The 20,160-nt window shown below is 45.9% G+C and overlaps 1 protein-coding gene across 1 annotated transcript; it reads left to right on the top strand.

The window, feature by feature from the left end:
• Nucleotides 1-5,823: 5,823 nt before the first annotated feature.
• LOC135972169 (cytochrome P450 2J6-like) lies at nt 5,824-19,920 on the top strand. The gene is made up of 9 exons (XM_065557615.1): nt 5,824-6,142; nt 7,663-7,825; nt 9,020-9,169; nt 10,826-10,986; nt 12,059-12,235; nt 14,324-14,465; nt 17,666-17,853; nt 18,712-18,853; nt 19,555-19,920. Exons 1-9 carry the CDS (start codon nt 5,972-5,974, stop codon nt 19,731-19,733), a joined length of 1,473 nt encoding a protein of 490 aa, XP_065413687.1. The 5' UTR covers nt 5,824-5,971; the 3' UTR covers nt 19,734-19,920.
• Nucleotides 19,921-20,160: the final 240 nt, after the last annotated feature.

Below are 20,160 nucleotides of genomic sequence, written 5' to 3'. Positions count from 1 at the left end.
ATACAAGGGAGGAGACTTCATCAGCATCATCACCGAATGCTGCTAGGGCTGGCTCTATGTCATTTTGATGTGTATAGAGAGAGCTGCCAACCAATCTTGGAGGATCTTTATCTCTTCCCCCTAGCTCCTTTGGGGCCCATTTGCATTATTTCCAGGAAGCATGGAGCAGTATAACCAGTGACAGATGTGTACTGAAAATAATTCAAATAGGTTACTCTATTCAAGTCCAAACCCCCCAATCCACTTTCCCCATCCCTTCTCAGGGACTCCTCTTACAAGGGTCTCCTCTCAACAAGAGTTTCAGTCACTGCCTCTTGGTGCTCTAGATGAGGTTCTCCCCCAGTCTTGGGGAAAAGGATTCTATTCGATTCTATTCCAATACTGGAATCCAGTATTGGACCTGAGAGAGCTGAATTTCTTTGTTTGCCAGTTCAAATGGTAATCCTGTCCTCCATACTTCCTTCCCTAGATCCTTTAGATTGGGTTACAGCTCTCAGTCTTGATAATGCATATATCCATCTATTCCGCACACAGGAAATATTTTCATTTTGTAGTGGACAATGCACATTACCAGTACAGAGTGCTACCTTTGGGTTGTTGATGGCTCAGAGAAATTTCACAAAATTATAGCAGCATATCTCAGAAAGAGAAATGTGGTAGTTTACCCATAGCTCAACAATTCGTTGGTGAGATGATTGTCTCCAGAACAGGTGCTAAACAGCATTCAGTATATCATCCATCTGTTCTCCAGACTGGGACTGAGACCAGATTCAACTACCTGTTAGAATTGATCAATCAACTTCATAACAATCTGTGTACTACAGCAAGGACATATCATGTACTCTGGTGACCCCATTCACCAGACTCCGTCTTTGTCGTCTCTGGAGGTGGTTACAGACGGTCTGTCGTCCTGCTGTTCTCAGAATAGATATGTGCGTACACATACCTCAAGAGCTTTTGAACTCCCTCAACTGGTGGAAGGATCCACCTCAGTTCAGCCCAGCACTTCCCACAAAGTTAATAGTGCGACAGTTGCTTCAGTGTGTAGGCGGGGAGCCCATCTTGTCAACTTTACAGTGCAGGGTCAGAGGTCTTGAAGAAAGGACCATCTGCATGTCATTGTCCTGGAGCTCAGCGTAACATGGCTTGCCTGTGTGGCCTTTCGACCTCATATCAAAGATAAGAGTGTACAAATAAGGATCAGCAATACCACCACGAAGTTTTATGTAAACAGACAAGGAAGAACCAGATCAACACACTCATGCAGGAATGCAATCCTATGGAATTGGTGTATTTGGCACAACATAACTTACTGCAGTTCACCTTCCAGGCCTACACAACACACCGGCAGACCATTTAAGCAGGCATTTTTCTCAGAATCACACATGGGCCATAAAGGGTTCGGTCATCAAGTCCATTTTCAGTCAGTGGGGTGCTCTGTGCATAGATCTTTTTGAGACCGAACAGAACAAGAAATGCAAAGTATTTTGTTCCAGGGGAATACAGAGTCCAGGTTCTTAAGCAGATGCCTTCCTAATCCCCTGGACTCATGGTCTATTGTACACTTATTCACTCAATTCTTCTCATCCCACGTGCGTGAAGGAAAGTCAAACAGGGCAAGGCATCAATCATCCCAAAGGCCCTGGATTGGCCCAGGCAATGGTGGTTCATGGAAATCAGAAATCTCTCACTGACACCTCCAATATCTCTACCTCTTCTACCAGATTTAATAGCGCAGAACAATGGGACAACATTTCATCCCGATTTGTTCTCTCTACACCTTACGGCATGGAAGCTGTCTGGCTAACAGACGCGGAGGAGAATTGTTCTGCTGATGTGCAGAGCATACTGATTCAGTGCAGAAAGCAGTCCAATGAGGGCAATTTATTCTGCAGAGTGGACGGGTTTTTCATCCTTGTCTTGCCAACTTGATCTTCCTCTGCGAGAGATGTCAATCCTTCATATCCTTGAGTAGCTATTATCCTTAAAAACCTCTGGCTTGTCTGTAAGCTCATTACATGTTTATTTGGCTACTATCTCAGTGCATCATTCAGTGATTTAAAACCATACAGTTTCCCCTCCTCATCCTTCAGTTAGTCTGTGAAAGATCTGAGAGGTTTTGCTTCAATGAATTAACCCTCTCCATTATGGAGTCTTAATCTGGTGTTTCCCAGGCTTGATGGGACCTCCATTAGCACAGTTAGCCTCATGCTTGTTACTCCATTTGCCTATGGAGAATGGTATTCCTCGTGGCAATTATACCAGCATGCAGTGTCTGTGCATTGCAAGCCCTTATGGCAGGACCTACCCCATATATGATTTTTCACAGGGATAAAGTTACACTCCACCATTTCAATTAGTCCATTCACTTACCTGTTCCCCACGACCCCAAAGTCTCATTCATTCAAGCATGGGACTGCATTACATACTCTAGATGTCCTCTGAGCTCTGTCATTTTATCTGATTAGAACAAACCATTCAGGCAGTCCCTTAGGCTATATATTTCTATTGCTCAGAGATGCCAGGGTCAGACCATCTCAGCACTGAGAGTATTGAACTGGGCGTCTCACTGCATAAAACTTATGAGGTGACCAATTTAGAACTCCCAGGTCACGTAAGGTCACATGGTCAGGGGCGGCTCTGTTTTTTGCTGCCCCAAGCATCACAGTCAGGTGACCTTTGCGGATTCGGCGGCGTTTCTGCGGGTGATCTGCCGGTCCCGTGCCTTCGGCGTATCCGCCGCCGAATTATCACTGAAGCCGCGGGACCAGCAGACCTCCCGCAGGCAAGCCGCCGAAGGCCGCCTGACTGCTGCCCTCATGGCGACTGGCACGCCACCCCCTGCGGCTTGCCGCCCCAGGCACGCGCTTGCTGTGCTGGTGCCTGGAGCCGCCCCTGCACATGGTACCAGAGACTGGCCACTTCTGCAGCCTCTTTTAGGGGAATGCCCATAGCTGATACATACTGCTTAGGAATCGCCAGAAGTGGACCACATGTCCAGAAGTACTTGAAGAAGAAAAGGTCACTTACCGTTAGTAACTGGAGTTCCTTGAGATGTGTTGTTTACTTGTGTTCCATGACCCACCCTGCTTTTATGGCTACTGTTGAAGCCAATACCCTGGATTTGATAGTGGCACAGAAACTGAGGGTTGGTTGGTCACTCTGCCTCCTTTATACCCTGGAGTTGGAGGGGCTCGAGGTCATCAAAGAAGCAGGTGTGACCAACAGAGACTGCTGGGTAAAGTGTTTGGCTCTTGAGCGCACAGGGCACATGCACACCAGAAGTGGAACGCATATAGGGTATGTCTACACAGAGGAATAAAAACCCATGGCTGATCTGGATCAGCTGATGGGCACACAGGGCTTAGGTTCTGGAGCTGAAAAATCGCTGTGTAGACGTTTCTGCAGGAGTGACGGGTCCCAGAGCTCGGGTTCTGGCTTGAACACAAATGTCTACACAGTGATTTTTAGCCCTGGACCCTGAGCCCCGTGATCCCAAGTCAGCTGACCTGGGCCAGCTGCAGGTGTGCCGTGGGTCTTTTATCCCTGTGTAGACATACCCATAAACAATACATCTTGAAGAACTCCACTTACTAAAGGTAAGTAGTTTTCCTTTTAGTCCGCTCAAGTGAGTTCAGTGCCATTCCCAATCTAACACATTAATAGTGAAGGGCTTAGAGGAACTTCTCAGGGTGTTAAACGACACAGCTAGATAATGAGCTGTGGTGATCTCCCTTTATGCAGTACACATGCAGGAGGCAGTTCAATGAAGTTCAAATGAGTACAGCTGAGTTTGTATCCAGTCGCACCAATGAAATGTTGGATAAATACTGTGCAAAACATTGCTGTCAAGGTTTAATTTTGGAATGTCAACGCTGCTGTATTGACTTGCCCGTCACTGAGCTGGAGTCCAGTTAAGGTTATACAAGTTGGACCAAGTTCACGCTGTAACACACAGGGTTCACCAGATTCACTAACGACAAGCTCTCAACCGTGCTTTTCCTTAGCTCAGTGGCTTCCCCGACGGAAGTCTTAGTTTGCAATTCCGAAAAGCAGCGCCATAGCAACCCCCCAGAGGATCCGGTATTCAAATGTGAAGAGAAAGGAAAAGCTAGAGAAGCAAAGTGAAGTCCCTGGGCTGATGAATCCAGCTCAGAGGTCCTGGTAAAGCTTCAGGACTAGAGTTTTAAAATGATCAAACATTTCCCTCATTTTTGAGGCCTTGCTCTGCGGCTCCGCTTCACCAGGATGCCCCAGCTGCTTTGGACCACTTTTGTGTTGCAAAGAAGCCGTAGGTCCATTTGAACAGTCTGGTTAAGGTGGGTTTACAGCTCCTGGCCTCCCTGGAGCAGACTAGTGAATTTTCGTTAACCAACTTGAAGCTGGTCTATGCAAACGATAAAAACTCGGATTTTAATTTAATTCTTTTCCTCCTCCTAGGACCTCCAGGGGAATAAGATAATAATCATACAAACACGCAGTGGCCAAGCACGTGTGTTTTGCAGAGCCTAAAGGAATTCAAAAATTTTTTTTTTAAACGAAATTGAGAACCAACGAATCTTCTTCGAGTCGTGTCCCTATGGCTGCTCCACAACAGGATAGGTGCCTGCCTGTGCACGCTTGAGCAGAGACTCTTGTCAGCAGTTTACGCGGAGCCACACCTGCACCCCAGACACCTTGTGCCGTGGGGCGAGGGCATGGAGGGAGGGGCAGACCCGTCACTGCTCCAGTTGCTGCTTGAGATGGAGCATCGAGATGTCTGTAAGCTGAGCCATGCAGCTTGTTATACCTCCCTTTCTTTATACCTTTTTAGTTTGAGTTAGTTCTTAATTTTTCCCTGTTATTAGCACATGTTTGTGCTTTCAGGGGTTCCCTACCATTTGGGCCTTTGTTTTTTTCCCCTCTGGGCCTTTTGCATGGCCTTGAGTGCGGGTTATACCCAAGACTCTGGCCTTCAAACCTTGTCAGACCTGCCACAGGTCCTTTCCCTGCAGTGACGGACATTCCAGCTGCCTTCATGGTATTCTGCCATCTCCTCATTGGCGCTTTCTATTACACATTATTTAAATTAACATCTGCACCAATGTCCTTCCTATGCTATCAATACAGATAGCTCTTAATGAAACATTGAAAATTCTGAAAATCACTCCTGAAAACCTTGCTTAAACAGTTATAACCAATACGTAACAGCAACATCACCCTGGGTCATGTTCTTGCTAACTTCTATTTTCTGTCGTACTGTCTCCAGCTGATTGCTAACTTCTACTCACACTCACAGACTCAGTTTCCCATACTCCTGTACGCTTAGGCTAATTTTAGGCCAAAGCCTAATTTCTACTTAATATATTTGATAGGCTGGAAGTGGCGGCAGGTCCGCCCCTCCGTATATACTCTTGTATTGGGGCACTAGGGTGTCTGGGGTGCAGGTGCAGACTCACGGACACGACTGGCAAAATCTCAAATCAAGAGGGCACGGGCACGCGGATATCCTGACGTGGAGAACCCATAGGGGGACACAGCTTGAAGAACTCAAGTTTACTGTACAAGGTAAGTAACCTTTCCTTTCTGTGAGAATTCTCAATTTGTGTGAAAACTTTCCCGAGGGCTTTCTCCCAACCTTTCATCAAATTAGATAATTAACATTCAAACTGGTTTTTACCTTTACACGTAACATTTATGTAGAGGAAGGCAGGCCAGTCTCACTGGGAGCTTTAGAGGTTAAAGTCTGGTGGGTAAGGTTTGGCTAGCAGAAAGATTGGCTTATTCTTCAGTACAAAGGTCTTATTAAATACACATGAGTCTTGCAATTCACCACTTTGATGATGGGTATAAAAGCAGGGAATCGCAGGGAGAAGGAGAGAGGTAGATAGAAGGGGATTAAAGCCTATTTAGGGAGATCTAGGACCTCAAAAAAGACAGGGAGAGTTCAGATCTGACCACACAGTAGACAGACAGATAGAGCAGCCGAGCGATGTTGGTGATAAGCGAGTTTTTAGTAGCGCTGGTCATCTCTCTCTTTGTTGTGCAATTTCTGAAACTGAAGTGGGCATGTAGCCGGCTTCCTCCTGGACCAACTCCCCTCCCCCTCATCGGCACCATGTTGCAGATGGATTTCAAACGCCAGCATGAGAATCTCATTAAGGTATTGTGAATGTGTGTCCAAATATAGCCAAGTAAATGATAAAATTAGCAAAACGCAGCAGCTGTAGAATAAAGCACTTCAATGTGTTAAATAACATTTCATCTGGCTTGTGCATGGGACAGTAAATGAGGGCCACAAATTCCATGACGTGTTAGCGATGAAAGTGGGAATTTAGTGGCATTTGCTAAGCAGAAGATTGAATGAGAACGAAGTGTTCCTGACTCAGCAAAAAGAATTGACTTGCTTAAAGGGGGTGGGGTTCAAACCCAGATAGGTCCTGAGTAGGCTCCTAAATGTATATGTAACTCCCTAGATAAAGTGAGATGATATTTTGAGGTGCTGAGCTCCCTCAAGTCCCACTGAAGTCGATGGGAGCTGCAGGTGCTAAATATGGATTTATTGAGGCACCTCCTTGGAAAAGTTCAGCCTAAATCTATTCAGCTGTCGCCTGGTTTCCTTCAGTATTTCTTGCTACATTTGCTTGTATCCAGGTATTTATGTTTCTGGGATGGCTATGCTCCTTCCCAGCCCGTCGTCCCTTCCAGCTCAATTCTTCACTGAAGCCTTAATGCTCAGTAGGTGGCATCGCATTCACTAAGAACCTGGGACACACACAGTTTCATCAGGCAGAAGGAATAGCCGCATTGCGAGACCGAAAGATCTTTTTCAAACACCAATGACAGAAATTAGTGCAAAGAGAGAGGCAGCAAATGACCGGCTGCCTTAGGCAGAAATTTGCCCTTTATACAAGTTCTGGGGTGAATGTCCCTTTATAACAGGCAGAGAAATCTGGTTGCTTGAAAGGATTCAGAAAACAGGGGCAGGTGAGAGGAATGACTAGATGACCTCCTGAGGTCTCTTCCAACCCTAATCTTCTCGGATTCTAACGGTGTGTGATGGGGAAATACATTAATAGGGATGTTTCTGTGCACTGGGCTGTTTGTAATTTGCCAGTAGCTCTAAAGGAGAAAATGAGATGCTTCCATGAGGTAGGTCACTGCAAGGGGCACTTAGGAAGACTGAGATGCATGACACTGCCCAGCATTATCACATATAACTAACCCTGATAAACTGTGACTCCAAGGGACAATAAGAAGTCTCCCAGGAATGCAAGTTACCACCTTTATTCGGTGTGTTTTAGATGCAATGTTTACAGGGTAATAGAAGAGACACCACAGAATTGTCCCCTTAACTGGAAGGCACAAGCCGTTCTACAGCTGGGGACATCTGTCCAATCATGAGGTGAAATTCACCTGTAGTAACTCTAATCCCATTCCGTACAAGACATTTAAACAGCATCCCCCTGACACAGCTGCTGAGACATCCTGTTGGAGGAGAGAGTATGGTCTTATCTCATAGTCAGCTATGTCTTCCGCCATGGTTTGGGGTTTCACTACAAATGTTTCTACAACCCCCCCTCACCCCCCCCGCCAAAGAGCATCCTGAAGTAAGCTGGGCAGTTGTTTCATCGTGCACAGTTTTTCTGACTTGTGGTTTTCTGGCACTGATGGTGTCTCTAGTTGGCACAGATTTACGGGAACATCTTCACCTTGTGGATTGGACATATTCCTATCATCATACTGAATGGATTCCCATCTGTGAAGGATGGCCTGACTACCCACTCTGAAGCCACCTCTGGCCGCCCAACAACCCCTTTCCTTCAGAAAACGGCCGGAGGAAAGGGTAACATTTTCTTTCCTTATAAACTATACAGAAAAAAATAAGTTCACATGATCCTTTAAGTGCGGCTGCTTCCTGCTTCCACAGTCCTCTCCCCGTGGGAATGCTGCTGCAAATGGTTAAAATCACGACAAGGGTGACTTTTCTGAGACTAATCAATAAGACAAACAACCACTGAATAGAACAGAGGAGCAAAATCCTGACTGATAAGTTTGTTTGAAGCATCAGCCAGGAATGTGAACATCAGCTGGCATTACTCCCATTGCACAGACGCTTTGCAGCAGGGGCGCTTTACAACCTGAGCTGAGAAGGAGCCAGAATTTACCAACATACATTGCCAAAGAGCCACAGTAATACGTCAGCAGCCCCCCGTTAACTCCCCCAACTCCAACCTGCAGCGCCTCCTGCCCGCCGGCAGCCCCACCAATCAGTGCCTCCCGCCCGCCGCGATCAGCTGTTACGCGGTGTGCAGGAGGCTCTGGTGGGGAGGGGGGAAGAGCGAGGGCATGGCAGGCTCGGGGGAAGGGCTGGAGTGGGGGCCGGGCCTGGGGCAGAGCAGGGGGTTGAGCACTGAGCACTCTCCGGCACATTGGAAAGTTAGCATCTATAACTCCAGCCTCGGAGTCGGTGCCTGTGCAAGGAGCTGCATATTAACCTCTGAAGAGCCGCATGCGGCTCCGGAGCCACAGGTTGGCCACCCCTGCTTTACACAGTACTAGTTTTGTGATAGTCATCTAATGTGGTGGCTTTTTAACCTGGGCAGGATCTTCTCACCTGCTGGGCTTCAGGTCAGATCTCTGCACTGTCATTCAAACACAACCATCCTTGCCCTGTTATTCATGCCTTGCACTGCAGCAAATCTCACCCGACGGAATTCCCTCCTCTCTAGAATTCCTGGTGTGGGTTCCCAGCTCTAGAATTACATGGGTTTGGATCACAAATGATTTAGGAAAACTGCATCTTGAGTTTTTGAAGCCCCACTTTCTATTTCTCTTATAAGAGCAACAAAACCCTCGACATCAAGGACTTTTCTGAAGTTGTCACAATCCTTGTCACATCTCTGGCCAGATAAAGGAGGTCAGCTAGGAGTCACATTCTTCTGCATTTACCTCTCCGGTTAGAAAATTTAGTTTAGATTTAACTGTTACTATGTGAAGGATTTTGCTTTATATAAACAACAATTCTCAATGGCCTCAGGTATTAGTTTCACAAGTGGTCACACCTGGAAGCAGCAGAGACGCTTCGGGCTGATGACCCTGCGGAACCTGGGACTAGGCAAGAAAGGCCTGGAGCACCGAATCCAAGAGGAGGCCCGTCACCTGGTGGAGTACTTTATGAATGAGAGAGGTACATCATTGCCAGCATAGTTGGGTCTTTTCACTTCCAGAAGCATGTCTCTGTCATGCCAGCAAGAGGAGAGAATTCCAGGCCCCAGATGGCTAGATATGGGCAGAGTTAACCCCAGTGCTTTACGTGATCACAAGTGTTATGTATGTTCAGATTGTATCTTAAGTGACAGGTTTCAGAGGGGTAGCCGTGTTAGTCTGTATCAGCAAATACAACGAGGAGTCCTTGTGGCACCTTAGACACTAAGAAATGTATTTGGGCATAAGCTTTTGTGGGCTAAACCCCACTTCATCAGATGCATGGAGTGAAAAATACAGTAAGCAGTTAAATAACGTAGGGCCAAGAACCAATCCCTGTTGTACTCCACTAGAAAAACACACGCTCAATGATGATTCCACATTTACAGTTACCTTTTGAGACCTATCAGTTAGCCGTTTTATATCCGTTTAATGTGTGCTGTGTTCATTTTGTATCGTTCCTATTTTCAACCAAACTGTCATGCAATACCAAGTCAAATGCCTTACAGAATTCTAAGTTTATTACATCAACACTAATTCCTTTATCAAACTATACTTGTGATCTCATCAGAAAAAGATATCAAGTTAATTTGACAGGATCTATTTTCCATAAACCTCTGTTGATTGACATTAATTATATTATTCTCCTTTAATTCTTTATTAATCAAGTCCTGTATTAGCTGCTCCCTTTTCTTGCCTGACAGCTATGGGTTCAGTGTCAGAGTAACAGACGCATAATTGCCTGCCCTTTAAAATATTGGTACAACATTAGCATTCTCCCAGTCTTTTGGAACTTCCCCAGTGTTCCAGGTGTTGTTGAAAATCAATATTAATGGTCCAACGAGCCCCTCAGCCAGCTCTTTTAGAAGTCTTAGAAGCAGATTATCAAGACCTTCTGATTTAAAAATATCTGACTTTCCTAGCTGCTACTTAACATCCTCCTGAATTACTGTTGGACTGGAAAGTGTTTCATTATCATGTATGACTAGATCTTCTGTTTTTTTCCCAAATATAGAACAGAAGTATTAGCTGAATACTTCTGCCTTTTCTGCATTATTATTGACAATCCTACCATTTCCATCTAGTAATGGAACAATACTATGAAAAGTGCATTTCAGTAATCCATCCTAGAAGTGACCAAGACCTGGATAACTGCAGTGAGGGAAGACTATGACCGGGCACGGCCACAGTCTCCTTACTAGATTTACAACAGATGGAAAAAAAAAAAAAAAAAGAAAAAGAAAAAAAAGCAGCATTCAAACACAGCAGGTGATCCAGCAGGTCCCCTTTTCTAGCAAAAGTTGGCCAAACCTTTTCTATCAGGCATCATTACCACCGACTGGTCTGGGTTTAGAGGCAGACAGCTCGGGGCTGTCTTTGAAAATCAGGCACCAATTAGTTTGGTGTCTAAATATGGAGTTAGGAACCTGCTTATATCAAATCAATTTGGGGCAGTGAGTCCATCGAGAGGGCTTGACCCCCCCCCCCAGTACTACACAATTAAAACCATTCAAAATGAGAACGCCCTGCTGCCCTCACTCTCCCTCTTCAGTGGCCTGATCAGGATTCATCTCTCAGTAGGGGGAGGGAGGAGCAGTGTTGGGAACATTAATGTGAATTCTGATCACTATATTTGCAGGAGATCCCTTGGATCCTTCTTTCCCCATCGTCCATTCGGTCTCAAACGTGATTGCGGCGGTGGTGTTTGGACATCGCTTTTCCATTGAGGACAAAAATTTCCACCAGCTGATTGAAAACAATGATTACATGGTCCAACATGGAAGCAGCATCTTCGAGCTAGTGAGTACATACAAGCTGTCATAAACATACAGCTAAGGATAGCATAAAATCCCTCCTTTACCTGTAACGGGTTAAGAAGCTCAAATAACCTGGTTGGCACCTGACTAAAAGGACCAATGAGGGGAGAAGATACTTTCAAATCTGTGGGGGAAGGTTTTTGTTTTGTGTTCCTTTGTTCTCTCGGGGTCAGCGAGGAACCAGGGCAGGGAAAATACATCTCCCTAAGCCATATCTGAACTAAGCATCTAATATTACAAAAATAGTAAGTAATAGCAAGAAAATGCTTTAGATTATCTTTTGTTTTAGCTTGTGAATTTTCCCTGTGCTAAGAGGGAGGTTTATCCCTGTTTTTGTAACTTTAAAGTTTTGCCTAGAGGGGAAATCCTCTGTGTGTTGAATCTGATTACCCTGCAAATTACCTTCCATCCTGATTTTACAGAGGTGCGTCTTTTACTTTTTCTTTATAATAAAGTTCTATTTTTAAGAATCTGATTGGGTTTTTAGTGTCCTACAAACCCAAAGGTCTGGTCTGTGCTCACCTTGGTTACTCTCAAGCCTCCCCAGAAGAGGGGGTGAAGGGCCTTGTGGGGATATTTTGGGGAAACAGGAACTCCAAGTGGTCTTTTTCCTAAATCTTTGTCTAACTCACTTGGTGGTGGCAGCATACCGTCCAAGGGCAAGGAAGAATTTGTGCCTTGGGGAAGTTTTTAACCTAAGCTGGTAGAAATAAGCTTAGGGGGTCTTTCATGCGGGTCCCCACATCTGTACCCTAAAGTTTAGAGTGGGGAGGGAACCCTGACACAAGCGCTTGTTATTTTATCTGTATCCAAAGCAAAGCGAGGTTTCTCACCCAGCAAAGAAGGAAGTGAGATCTCTGTATTGAGGAATTTACTACGTATTATACAGTTCATGAGGGCTGATGTACATGGAATCTTAGGCTCTGTCTACGCTGCACTTTCGTCTGTAAATCTTTTGTCGTTCAGGGGTGTGAAACCCCCTCGCCCCGCTTCTCGTTGGGGGTGGGTTTATTTTGTTGGTGGGAGAGCGCATCACACTTTTGCCTCTCTTACAGCTGTATGATGTTTTCCCCTGGCTCATGGATCATCTCCCAGGTACTCACCAGAAGGTATTCTATTGCCAAGAATTTGTCCGGTCTTTTGCAAGGAAGGAGATCAGAAGCCACCAAGAGAGTGGGTCACCTGACGAACCACAGGATTTCATTGATTTCTACCTGGCTCAGATAGACAAAGTAAGTGTCTGTGCCGTATATGACTACTGTGCTTTTGGGGCTTCACTGCTGTCCTCTGGTATAAACCACAAACTTCCCCAGGATAAGATGGAAAAGAACCCTCTGAAATGTGTCATGTGATTTTACGGTTCTAATCTTCTCCCACTGAAGTCACAGGGTGTTTTGTCATTGACTTCAATGGGAGTAGGATCAAGTTCTTTGATTTTATAGACAATTTGTGAAGAGATTTTTTTTTAAAAAATTTCCAAGACTTTCATATTATATGAATGTCGATTTAGAAATGATGACCAAAACAAATTGCCATGGAGACTCGGGTGATATCAAAGTAATGGGACAAAAGCAAACAGAGGTGGTAAGGAGATTTTAAAAGATGGAAAAGAGCAATTACTGTCCAGTAAGTGTAATTTAAACCCTTAATAATATCATGGAATTAATAGTAAGGAGAAAGATATGCTGTAGTCCGTGCTCAGAGACATCAGTACTGTGAGTAGTAAATAGAATGGGGATTTAAAATATACATAATCCTAGACAAACATCGTTCTTTTTGAATGAATCACAGAACTATTGGATTCAAGGAACACATTGGATCTAATACAGGGGTAGGCAACCTATGGCCCGCGTGCCAAAGGCGGCACGCGAGCTGATTTTCAGTGGCGCTCACGCTGGCTAGGTCCTGGCCACCTGTCCGGGGGGCTCTGCATTTTAATTTAATTTTAAATGAAGCTTCTTAAACATTTTAAAAACCTTATTTACTTTCCATACAACAATCGTTTAGTTCTATATTATAGACGTACAGAAAGAGACCTTCTGAAAATGTTAAAATGTATGACTGGCACGCGAAACCTTAAATTAGAGTGAATAAATGAAGACTCGGCACACCACTTCTGAAAGGTTGCCGACCCCTGATCTAATATTTGATACGATTGATAAAGGGCCCCATGAACTTTTACTTGAAAATGAAACTGTTGTCGGCTACAACACTGCACATGGAAACTGATGTCTAGCAGGGGTGGAAATAGGCACTAGCACAAGGAGAAAAAACTGTTGGAAAGACCCTAAACAAGGATCCCGGTGCAGGGGAAAGTTTCTCGACGCGCGGCAGCGGCGCCCGGGAGCCCGAGCTCCCCCGGGAAGGGCCAACGCTGCAGCGCCTCCCGCAGCCGCCCGGCCTGAGCTGCCGCAGTCTCGCCAGGTCCGGCTGGGAGCAGGTGGAGGCCCCCCTGAGCCCGGGGGCAAGGCCCAGGCCACGCACGCAGCACTTCTCTGCTTCAGCCCGGCCAGAGAGGGAGTCAGCGGGTGGGATGCAGCCTCGCAGGTGGGAGTGCGTTGGGGTTGGGATGCCCAGCTCGGGGGCAGGCCTGGGACCCGAAGCAACTTCCCACTCCCCCGGCTCTGGCTGCTGCTGCGCGGGGGAAGCGCCCGGCCAGGCGCGCATGGGCTGGAGAGCGGCGGGCGCCGGGAAAGTTGGAGCCTGAGGAGGGGGAATGTGGCTCGCTGAGGAGAGGAGGCTGGGCCGGGGCAGGGATTTGGGGAAGGGGTTGGAATGGGGGCAGGGAAGGGGCGGAGTTGGGGGGGACCAGGGGCCCCGTGGAGTATCCTCTTTTTTCAATGTTCAAATATGGTAACCCTACACAGAACAGTTCAGATGAGCAGGATTTTGCAACGCGTATGGTGGAAGCAAAGGAACTTTTCTTCACCTCTTGCTACAGCCACGCCGTCAGATTTCAAAGCTCTTCATGCTGTATTTGGTCCAGGTGGGAGGGAGACTTCAGCTGCCGGTGCTCTAGCTTCCCACCCACTCTGTTCTTAACAGGTCCTCTGAATACTGCACTAACACTGGGTCCAATCCTGAACCGGGAGCAAAGCTTGAGTGACAGGACATTGCATGTGGAAACGAAGGAGCATGGAGGGATGGACTCCTCATTCCTGTTTCCCAGTGTTCTTTTAAAAATACAGACTTTTTTTGTTTTGTAAAGTTATAGACACTGCACATTGCTGGGCATCAAATCAGTACAGAGTGACACTCACTATTACCCAGATTGTCCTACCTTTGCACCCTAACCTCAAACCTTTGACTGTCACCTGCAGAGCAAAGCTGACCCTGATTCGACCTTTGATGAAGACAACCTGGTCCAGACTGTTTTCGACCTTTTCTTGGCAGGGACAGAAACCACAACCACCACCCTACGCTGGGCAGTGCTTTATATGGTGACTTACCCAGATGTCCAAGGTGAGGGGGTTGGGGAAGATACGTGCACCATACATAAGATTGTGCATTATGTAGAAAGTACCCACTTCTGCACAATTTTGTTAGGTGATTGTAAGTCTAAAACTGGCTGCAGCTCCAAGATGGGTCCCTGATATAAAAGCAGATGCCTGGACTGAGCTTTGAGTCAGGCCTCTTCGATTTCTGACCTCCAGTCACTGCCCCTTGCTTCTTAGAGAGATAGGGTTTTCCACACTTTGTGTCTGGTTCTCAAGCCAAGCTCTATCACCTTTCCACACGATATTGTTGCTTCATTCAGAGAAACTCAGACGTCCAAATAAATCACAAAGTCCCAACTCAAACAAATGTCACACAGTCGGGGTTTCTTCTTCCCAGTGGTTCCCTGAGTCACAAGTATCTAAACATTTTTTCCCTCCTTGGGGTTCCTTCTCCAGCCATCTGACTCTACACACGGGTTCTCTCAAGGTCCTTTGAAGAGACCGTCAGTAATCATTTCACCCTCTCTCTCAGTTATGAAGGAAGGGAGCTACTTATATATTCTGCCTCCTTCCCAGCATGCCTTGCAACACAGTCTCTAACTCTCAGGTGTCCCTCTGGGCCACAAGTCCTAGTGTGTGTTGGTGCTGCCAGGAACAGGGAAATGCTGGCGTGGAGGCTTCCTTTAAAGGAACATGCTATTGTAGTCACAGTCCTCAGTGAGGAACGTGCTCCTGGCCGGGGAAGTGCTTTCAGAGTTGTTAGCTGGTAAAGTTGTCTTTGTGATTGCGCAAATGCAGGACTTTTAATTCACTAAACGCTATTGTCCCCTGCAGCACATGCAGATGGTGCTTCCTGAGTGCCTCTCTCAATTATTGCTGCTCAGTCCCTTCCATCTTCACTTCCCGGCAGAGGCAACGTGTGGGTGGGGGGATGCGGGGTCACGTGCCCCACCCCTCAGATTTGCTGCTTGGCTTGTACTGAGCATGCTCAGTAACTAACACTGCTGAAGCCGGCTGCCCTCACTCCTTCCCCCTCACCTGCACTATAGGCAGGCACAGGTCATCTCTGCTTCCAGGATGGAAAACCAACTTGCATTTCATATGCACTGTTATGCTGAAGGGTGTTGGTAGCTGCCAGCAAGGGTGGCTTTGATCTATAGGCAATCACAGACCTTGCTGAGGCTGCTGGCTGTGCCAGCTGCCCTTCCTTTTGGCTGCATTGGCCAAAAGGGGAGCCTTGAATCCTTTGGCTGCCAGTCTATATCCCAGCTATCGCTTTCCCCGCTGTCGCTTTCATCTAGCAAGGATGCTGCTTTACTTGCTGACATCTGTGAATGTCATTGCACCCTGCTAGCACTAGAGGGCTCCTGTTTCCTGCTAAGATAACGTCTTGGTTGCTCTACACTTTGAACTCCGGCTCTGCTAAGCTGTACTCCCAGCTGATCCCACCTCAGATAAAGCTCTGTTGTTCTCTCAGGACCTGAAATAAACTGTATTGGACAGGTGCTGGGCACGGCATAGAAACAGGAGTCTAATCTGTGAAACGAAGCTAGAGAACTTATTCATAAATGATCTGGAGAAAGGGGTAAAAAGTGAGGTGGCAAAGTTCGCAGATGGTACTAAACTGCTCAAGATAGTTAAGACCAAAGCAGCCTGTGAACTTCAAAAAGATCTCACAAAACTAAGTGATTGGACAACAAAATGGCAAATGAAATTTAATGTGGATAAATGTAAAGTAATGCACATTGGAAAAAATAACCCCAACTATAGATACAATATGATGGGGGCTAATTTAGCTACAACTAATCAGGAAAAAGATCTTGGAGTCATCGTGGATAGTTCTCTGAAGACGTCCACGCAGTGTGCAGCGGCGGTCAAAAAAGCAAACAGGATGTTAGGAATCATTAAAAAGGGGATAGAGAATGAGACGGAGAATATCTTATTGCCCTTATATAAATCGATGGTACGCCCACATCTTGAATACTACGTACAGATGTGGTCTCCTCATCTCAAAACAGATATACTGGCATTAGAAAAGGTTCAGAGAAGGGCAACTAAAATGATTAGGTGTTTGGAATGGGTCCCCTATGAGGAGAGATTAAAGAGACTAGGACTTTTCAGCTTGGAAAAGAGGAGACTAAGGGGGTATATGATAGAGGTATGTAAAATCATGAGTGATGTGGAGAAAGTGTAAATAAGGAAAAGTTATTTACTTGTTCCCATAATATAAGAACTAGGGGCCACCAAATGAAATTAATGGGCAGCAGGTTTAAAACAAATAAAAGGAAGTTCTTCTTCACACAGCACATAGTCAACTTGTGGAACTCCTTGCCTGAGGAGGTTGTGAAAGCTAGGACTATAACAGGGTTTAAAAGAGAACTGGATAAATTCATGGAGGTTAAGTCCATTAATGGCTATTAGCCAGGATGGGTAAGGAATGGTGTCCCTAGCCTCTGTCTGTCAGAGGATGGAGATGGATGGCAGGAGAGAGATCACTTGATCATTACCTCTTTGGTTCACTCCCTCTGGGGCACCTGGCACTGGCCACTGTCGGTAGACAGGATACTGGGCTAGATGGACCTTTGGTCCGACCCAGTACGGCCGTTCTTATGTTCTTATGTAAAGCTTTCCCTGTGCAGCAGCCTGGTTCCTGGCTGCCTCAGAAGCAGACACCATAGAATCATGGGACTGGAAGGGACATCGAGAGGTCATCTAGTCCAGTCCCCTGCACAGTGCACTCATGGCCATGAGTGGTACTGAGGGTGCTGCCCCCACCATCAGTCTTCCTATCAGAGAAAAGAAAGGGAAAAGCTCTTCACCAGGGCCGAATTTGGCCCTGACACCGAGTTTCAGGCATCTGTTGTCTGGGTCTCTGTGGAATGTGCGGATAATCTCTCCCAGGTCCTGAGATGCAGCAGTTACTTTCTACGCTTGTCTTGCTGGCAGGGCTTTACCCTCCCACTGACGTTAACCCAGCAATAAAGGAGAGATTCAAATAACATTCCAGCAGGGAAAAGAAAAGGCTCCAGGATTAGGGTGACCAGATGTCCTGATATTATTGGGACTGTTCCAATATTAGGGGCTTTGTCTTATATAGGCAACTATACCCACCCCTCACCCTGGAAAAAAAGTGTCCCAATTTTTTACGCTTGCTGTCTGGCCACCCTATCCAGGATACACACATGCACACAGTCCAAAATGTGTGTCCTTAATGTTTCTCTTCAGAGAAAGTCCAGAAGGAGCTGGACGCTGAGCTGGGTCCCTCCCAATTAATCTGCTACGAGGATCGGAAGAACCTGCCCTACACCAACGCCGTGATTCATGAGATCCAGCGCTACAGCAACATCGTTGCAGTCGGAATTCCTAGAACATGTGTAAAAGACACAATGCTGCAGGGCTTTCCCATTGAGAAGGTACAGAGCCGTTCTCTATCCTTCCATCAGAGGGCCAATGTACTAGGAATCCAACTAATCGGTGTGTCCACATACACCGTGGACCTGAGTTTCTTTTGCTTTGCAGCTCCTTCACTTTCTTCCAACACCTAAAGAATAAAGCTGATGGATGAGGCCACTGGGAAATATCCCTGATTTTAGGGAGTTCCTCAAACATTACAGAATCAGCAGAGAGCTTGGGGTGACCACTCTTGCAGCCTGCTGTGATCTGGCTATTCTCAGCTGCCAATATGTCCCTTAGGGGCCTTGGCAACATTATGCTCTGGGCAGAGCCAAGAATAAGGGAAGCTCAAAGGTGACTTCAAGACCCCTTTAATTCCCCCTCCTACATCCTACCTGGTGTATTTCTTGGCCAGAAAGAAGGGTTAGACCGTGTATCTCTTCTCCATTTTTAAATCTCACACTGAATGGCCTTGTTTTCAAATTCTATCAGCCCATTGAACTCTTGGTCAGTGTCTTGCCGTTTTAACACCAGAAAAATATAACGTTGTCAATTTAAAGCAATTGTTTAAAAATGTTAAACATTCCTCCTTTTGCTTCCATTGAGGAGTCAATGTTAAAGCAGGGAGGATTCTAGGTATAAGACTTTTGCACTGGCCTCTTTGTTGCTGGTGTTTCTAGCAACATGACTGCTGTCATCAGATGCAGAAGGACAAATAGAAATGTATTGTCCAGCGCACTCCAAATGTATTCCTGGGGACATAGGGTTTTCTCTAGGTGACCTTCCACGCAAGGTAATAAATGAAAACTGAAGACTGTCGGTCCTTACCCATCTTTCTGATGGAGAGACACTGAACTGAGTCAAATTTTCCCTTGCAGGGCACCATTATTCTCCCAAATTTAACCTCTGCCTTGCTTGACCCTGAGCAATGGGAGACACCTCGACAGTTCAACCCAAATCACTTCCTGGATCAGGATGGAAATTTTGTGACCAAAGAAGCTTTCTTACCATTCTCAGCAGGTAAGAGCACTGACAGGAAAAGCTTCTTAGTGGGTTCGATTGTGAGGGGTGAATTAATGGATTAGCAGTGGAACCTTGTTAACCTTCAGACCTTGTAATTTACACAAAACCCAGCAGTCTCACCCCATTTCTCAGCAAAGATTGAATTACAGAATGCTAGATGGACCATTGATCTGACCTAATATGGCCGTTTTTATGTTCTTATTAATACTAAAATGAGAATTGTCAAAACAAAGGAACGTATATTTTGTGATGGATTTTAATTGTTCAGTTACTAATTTGCAAAAATAACTATTATGCATTGGATCTCCCAATCATTAATACGAATGAGTATAATTCTATTGCACTTAGAAATCGCAAGGCAATAAATACGATCCTCAACCGTAGAGTAACAGTTACATGGAAAATGACCGTATGTCCTTTTCTCCCATGGTTACTCAACGGCTGTTTCAGTCTCAGAGGACAGAATATATTGTGCCACATGTGCACAGACCTATCCTCAAATCTTGATAACTTCTGAAGTACTAAATGACTTCACTTTAAACAGATGGTATTTTTCTTCAGTGAGAAATTGGATTTTGCCAACTTTGAGCTTTGACCAGATCGGATACACAATACATTCAATCCAATTGTAATTCAGATTTTCAAATGAAAAAATAAACATTACCCCCCACTCAATCACTGGCCCTTTGTTCTTGCAGGGCCCCGTGTGTGTTTGGGGGAGCACCTGGCAAGGACTGAGCTCTTCATCTTCTTCACCAACCTGCTGCGGGCGTTCACCTTCAGGCTACCGGAGGGAGTGAAGGAAATCAACACCGAGCCCATGCTAGGGGGTTTATTGCAGCCTCATCCCTATAAGATCTGTGCTGTTCCTCGCTAGGCTGCAGCACCCCACAAAGCACGGGAGGAGCCAGTAGGCAGGCATGTGTGCCTTTGTGGATTTCCACCTTTCACCTCTTCCCCTCTTTCTACTTCCAGCTTTGACGACGGTGTCAGCTCAGGCCAGTGAAGTCAATTTCTCGATCCGTTAGACCTTGGGAATTAAACTGCAAACCACTGCCACTTCATTACTGGTCTGTGCCCAGGCTTTCTCCTTAATAGATCGCAGAGAAAGAAAATGTAAAACAAAGAATTACAGAGTCAAGCTTTAGTTAGGTGGACCAGGAATGTGTTAGATCATAGAATCATCGAATCATAGAATATCAGGGTTCGAAGGGACCTCAGGAGGTCATCTAGTCCAACCCCCTGCTCAAAGCAGGACCAATTCCCAACTAAACTAAAAAGAAGAACAGGAGTACTTGTGGCAC

The sequence above is a fragment of the Chrysemys picta genome, chromosome 9 (genome assembly GCF_011386835.1).
Source record: "Chrysemys picta bellii isolate R12L10 chromosome 9, ASM1138683v2, whole genome shotgun sequence".
In the NCBI taxonomy this organism is placed as follows: domain Eukaryota; kingdom Metazoa; phylum Chordata; order Testudines; family Emydidae; genus Chrysemys; species Chrysemys picta.
The sequence above is the reverse complement of the archived record's forward strand: the minus strand, read 5'-3'. Positions and strand labels throughout refer to the sequence as shown.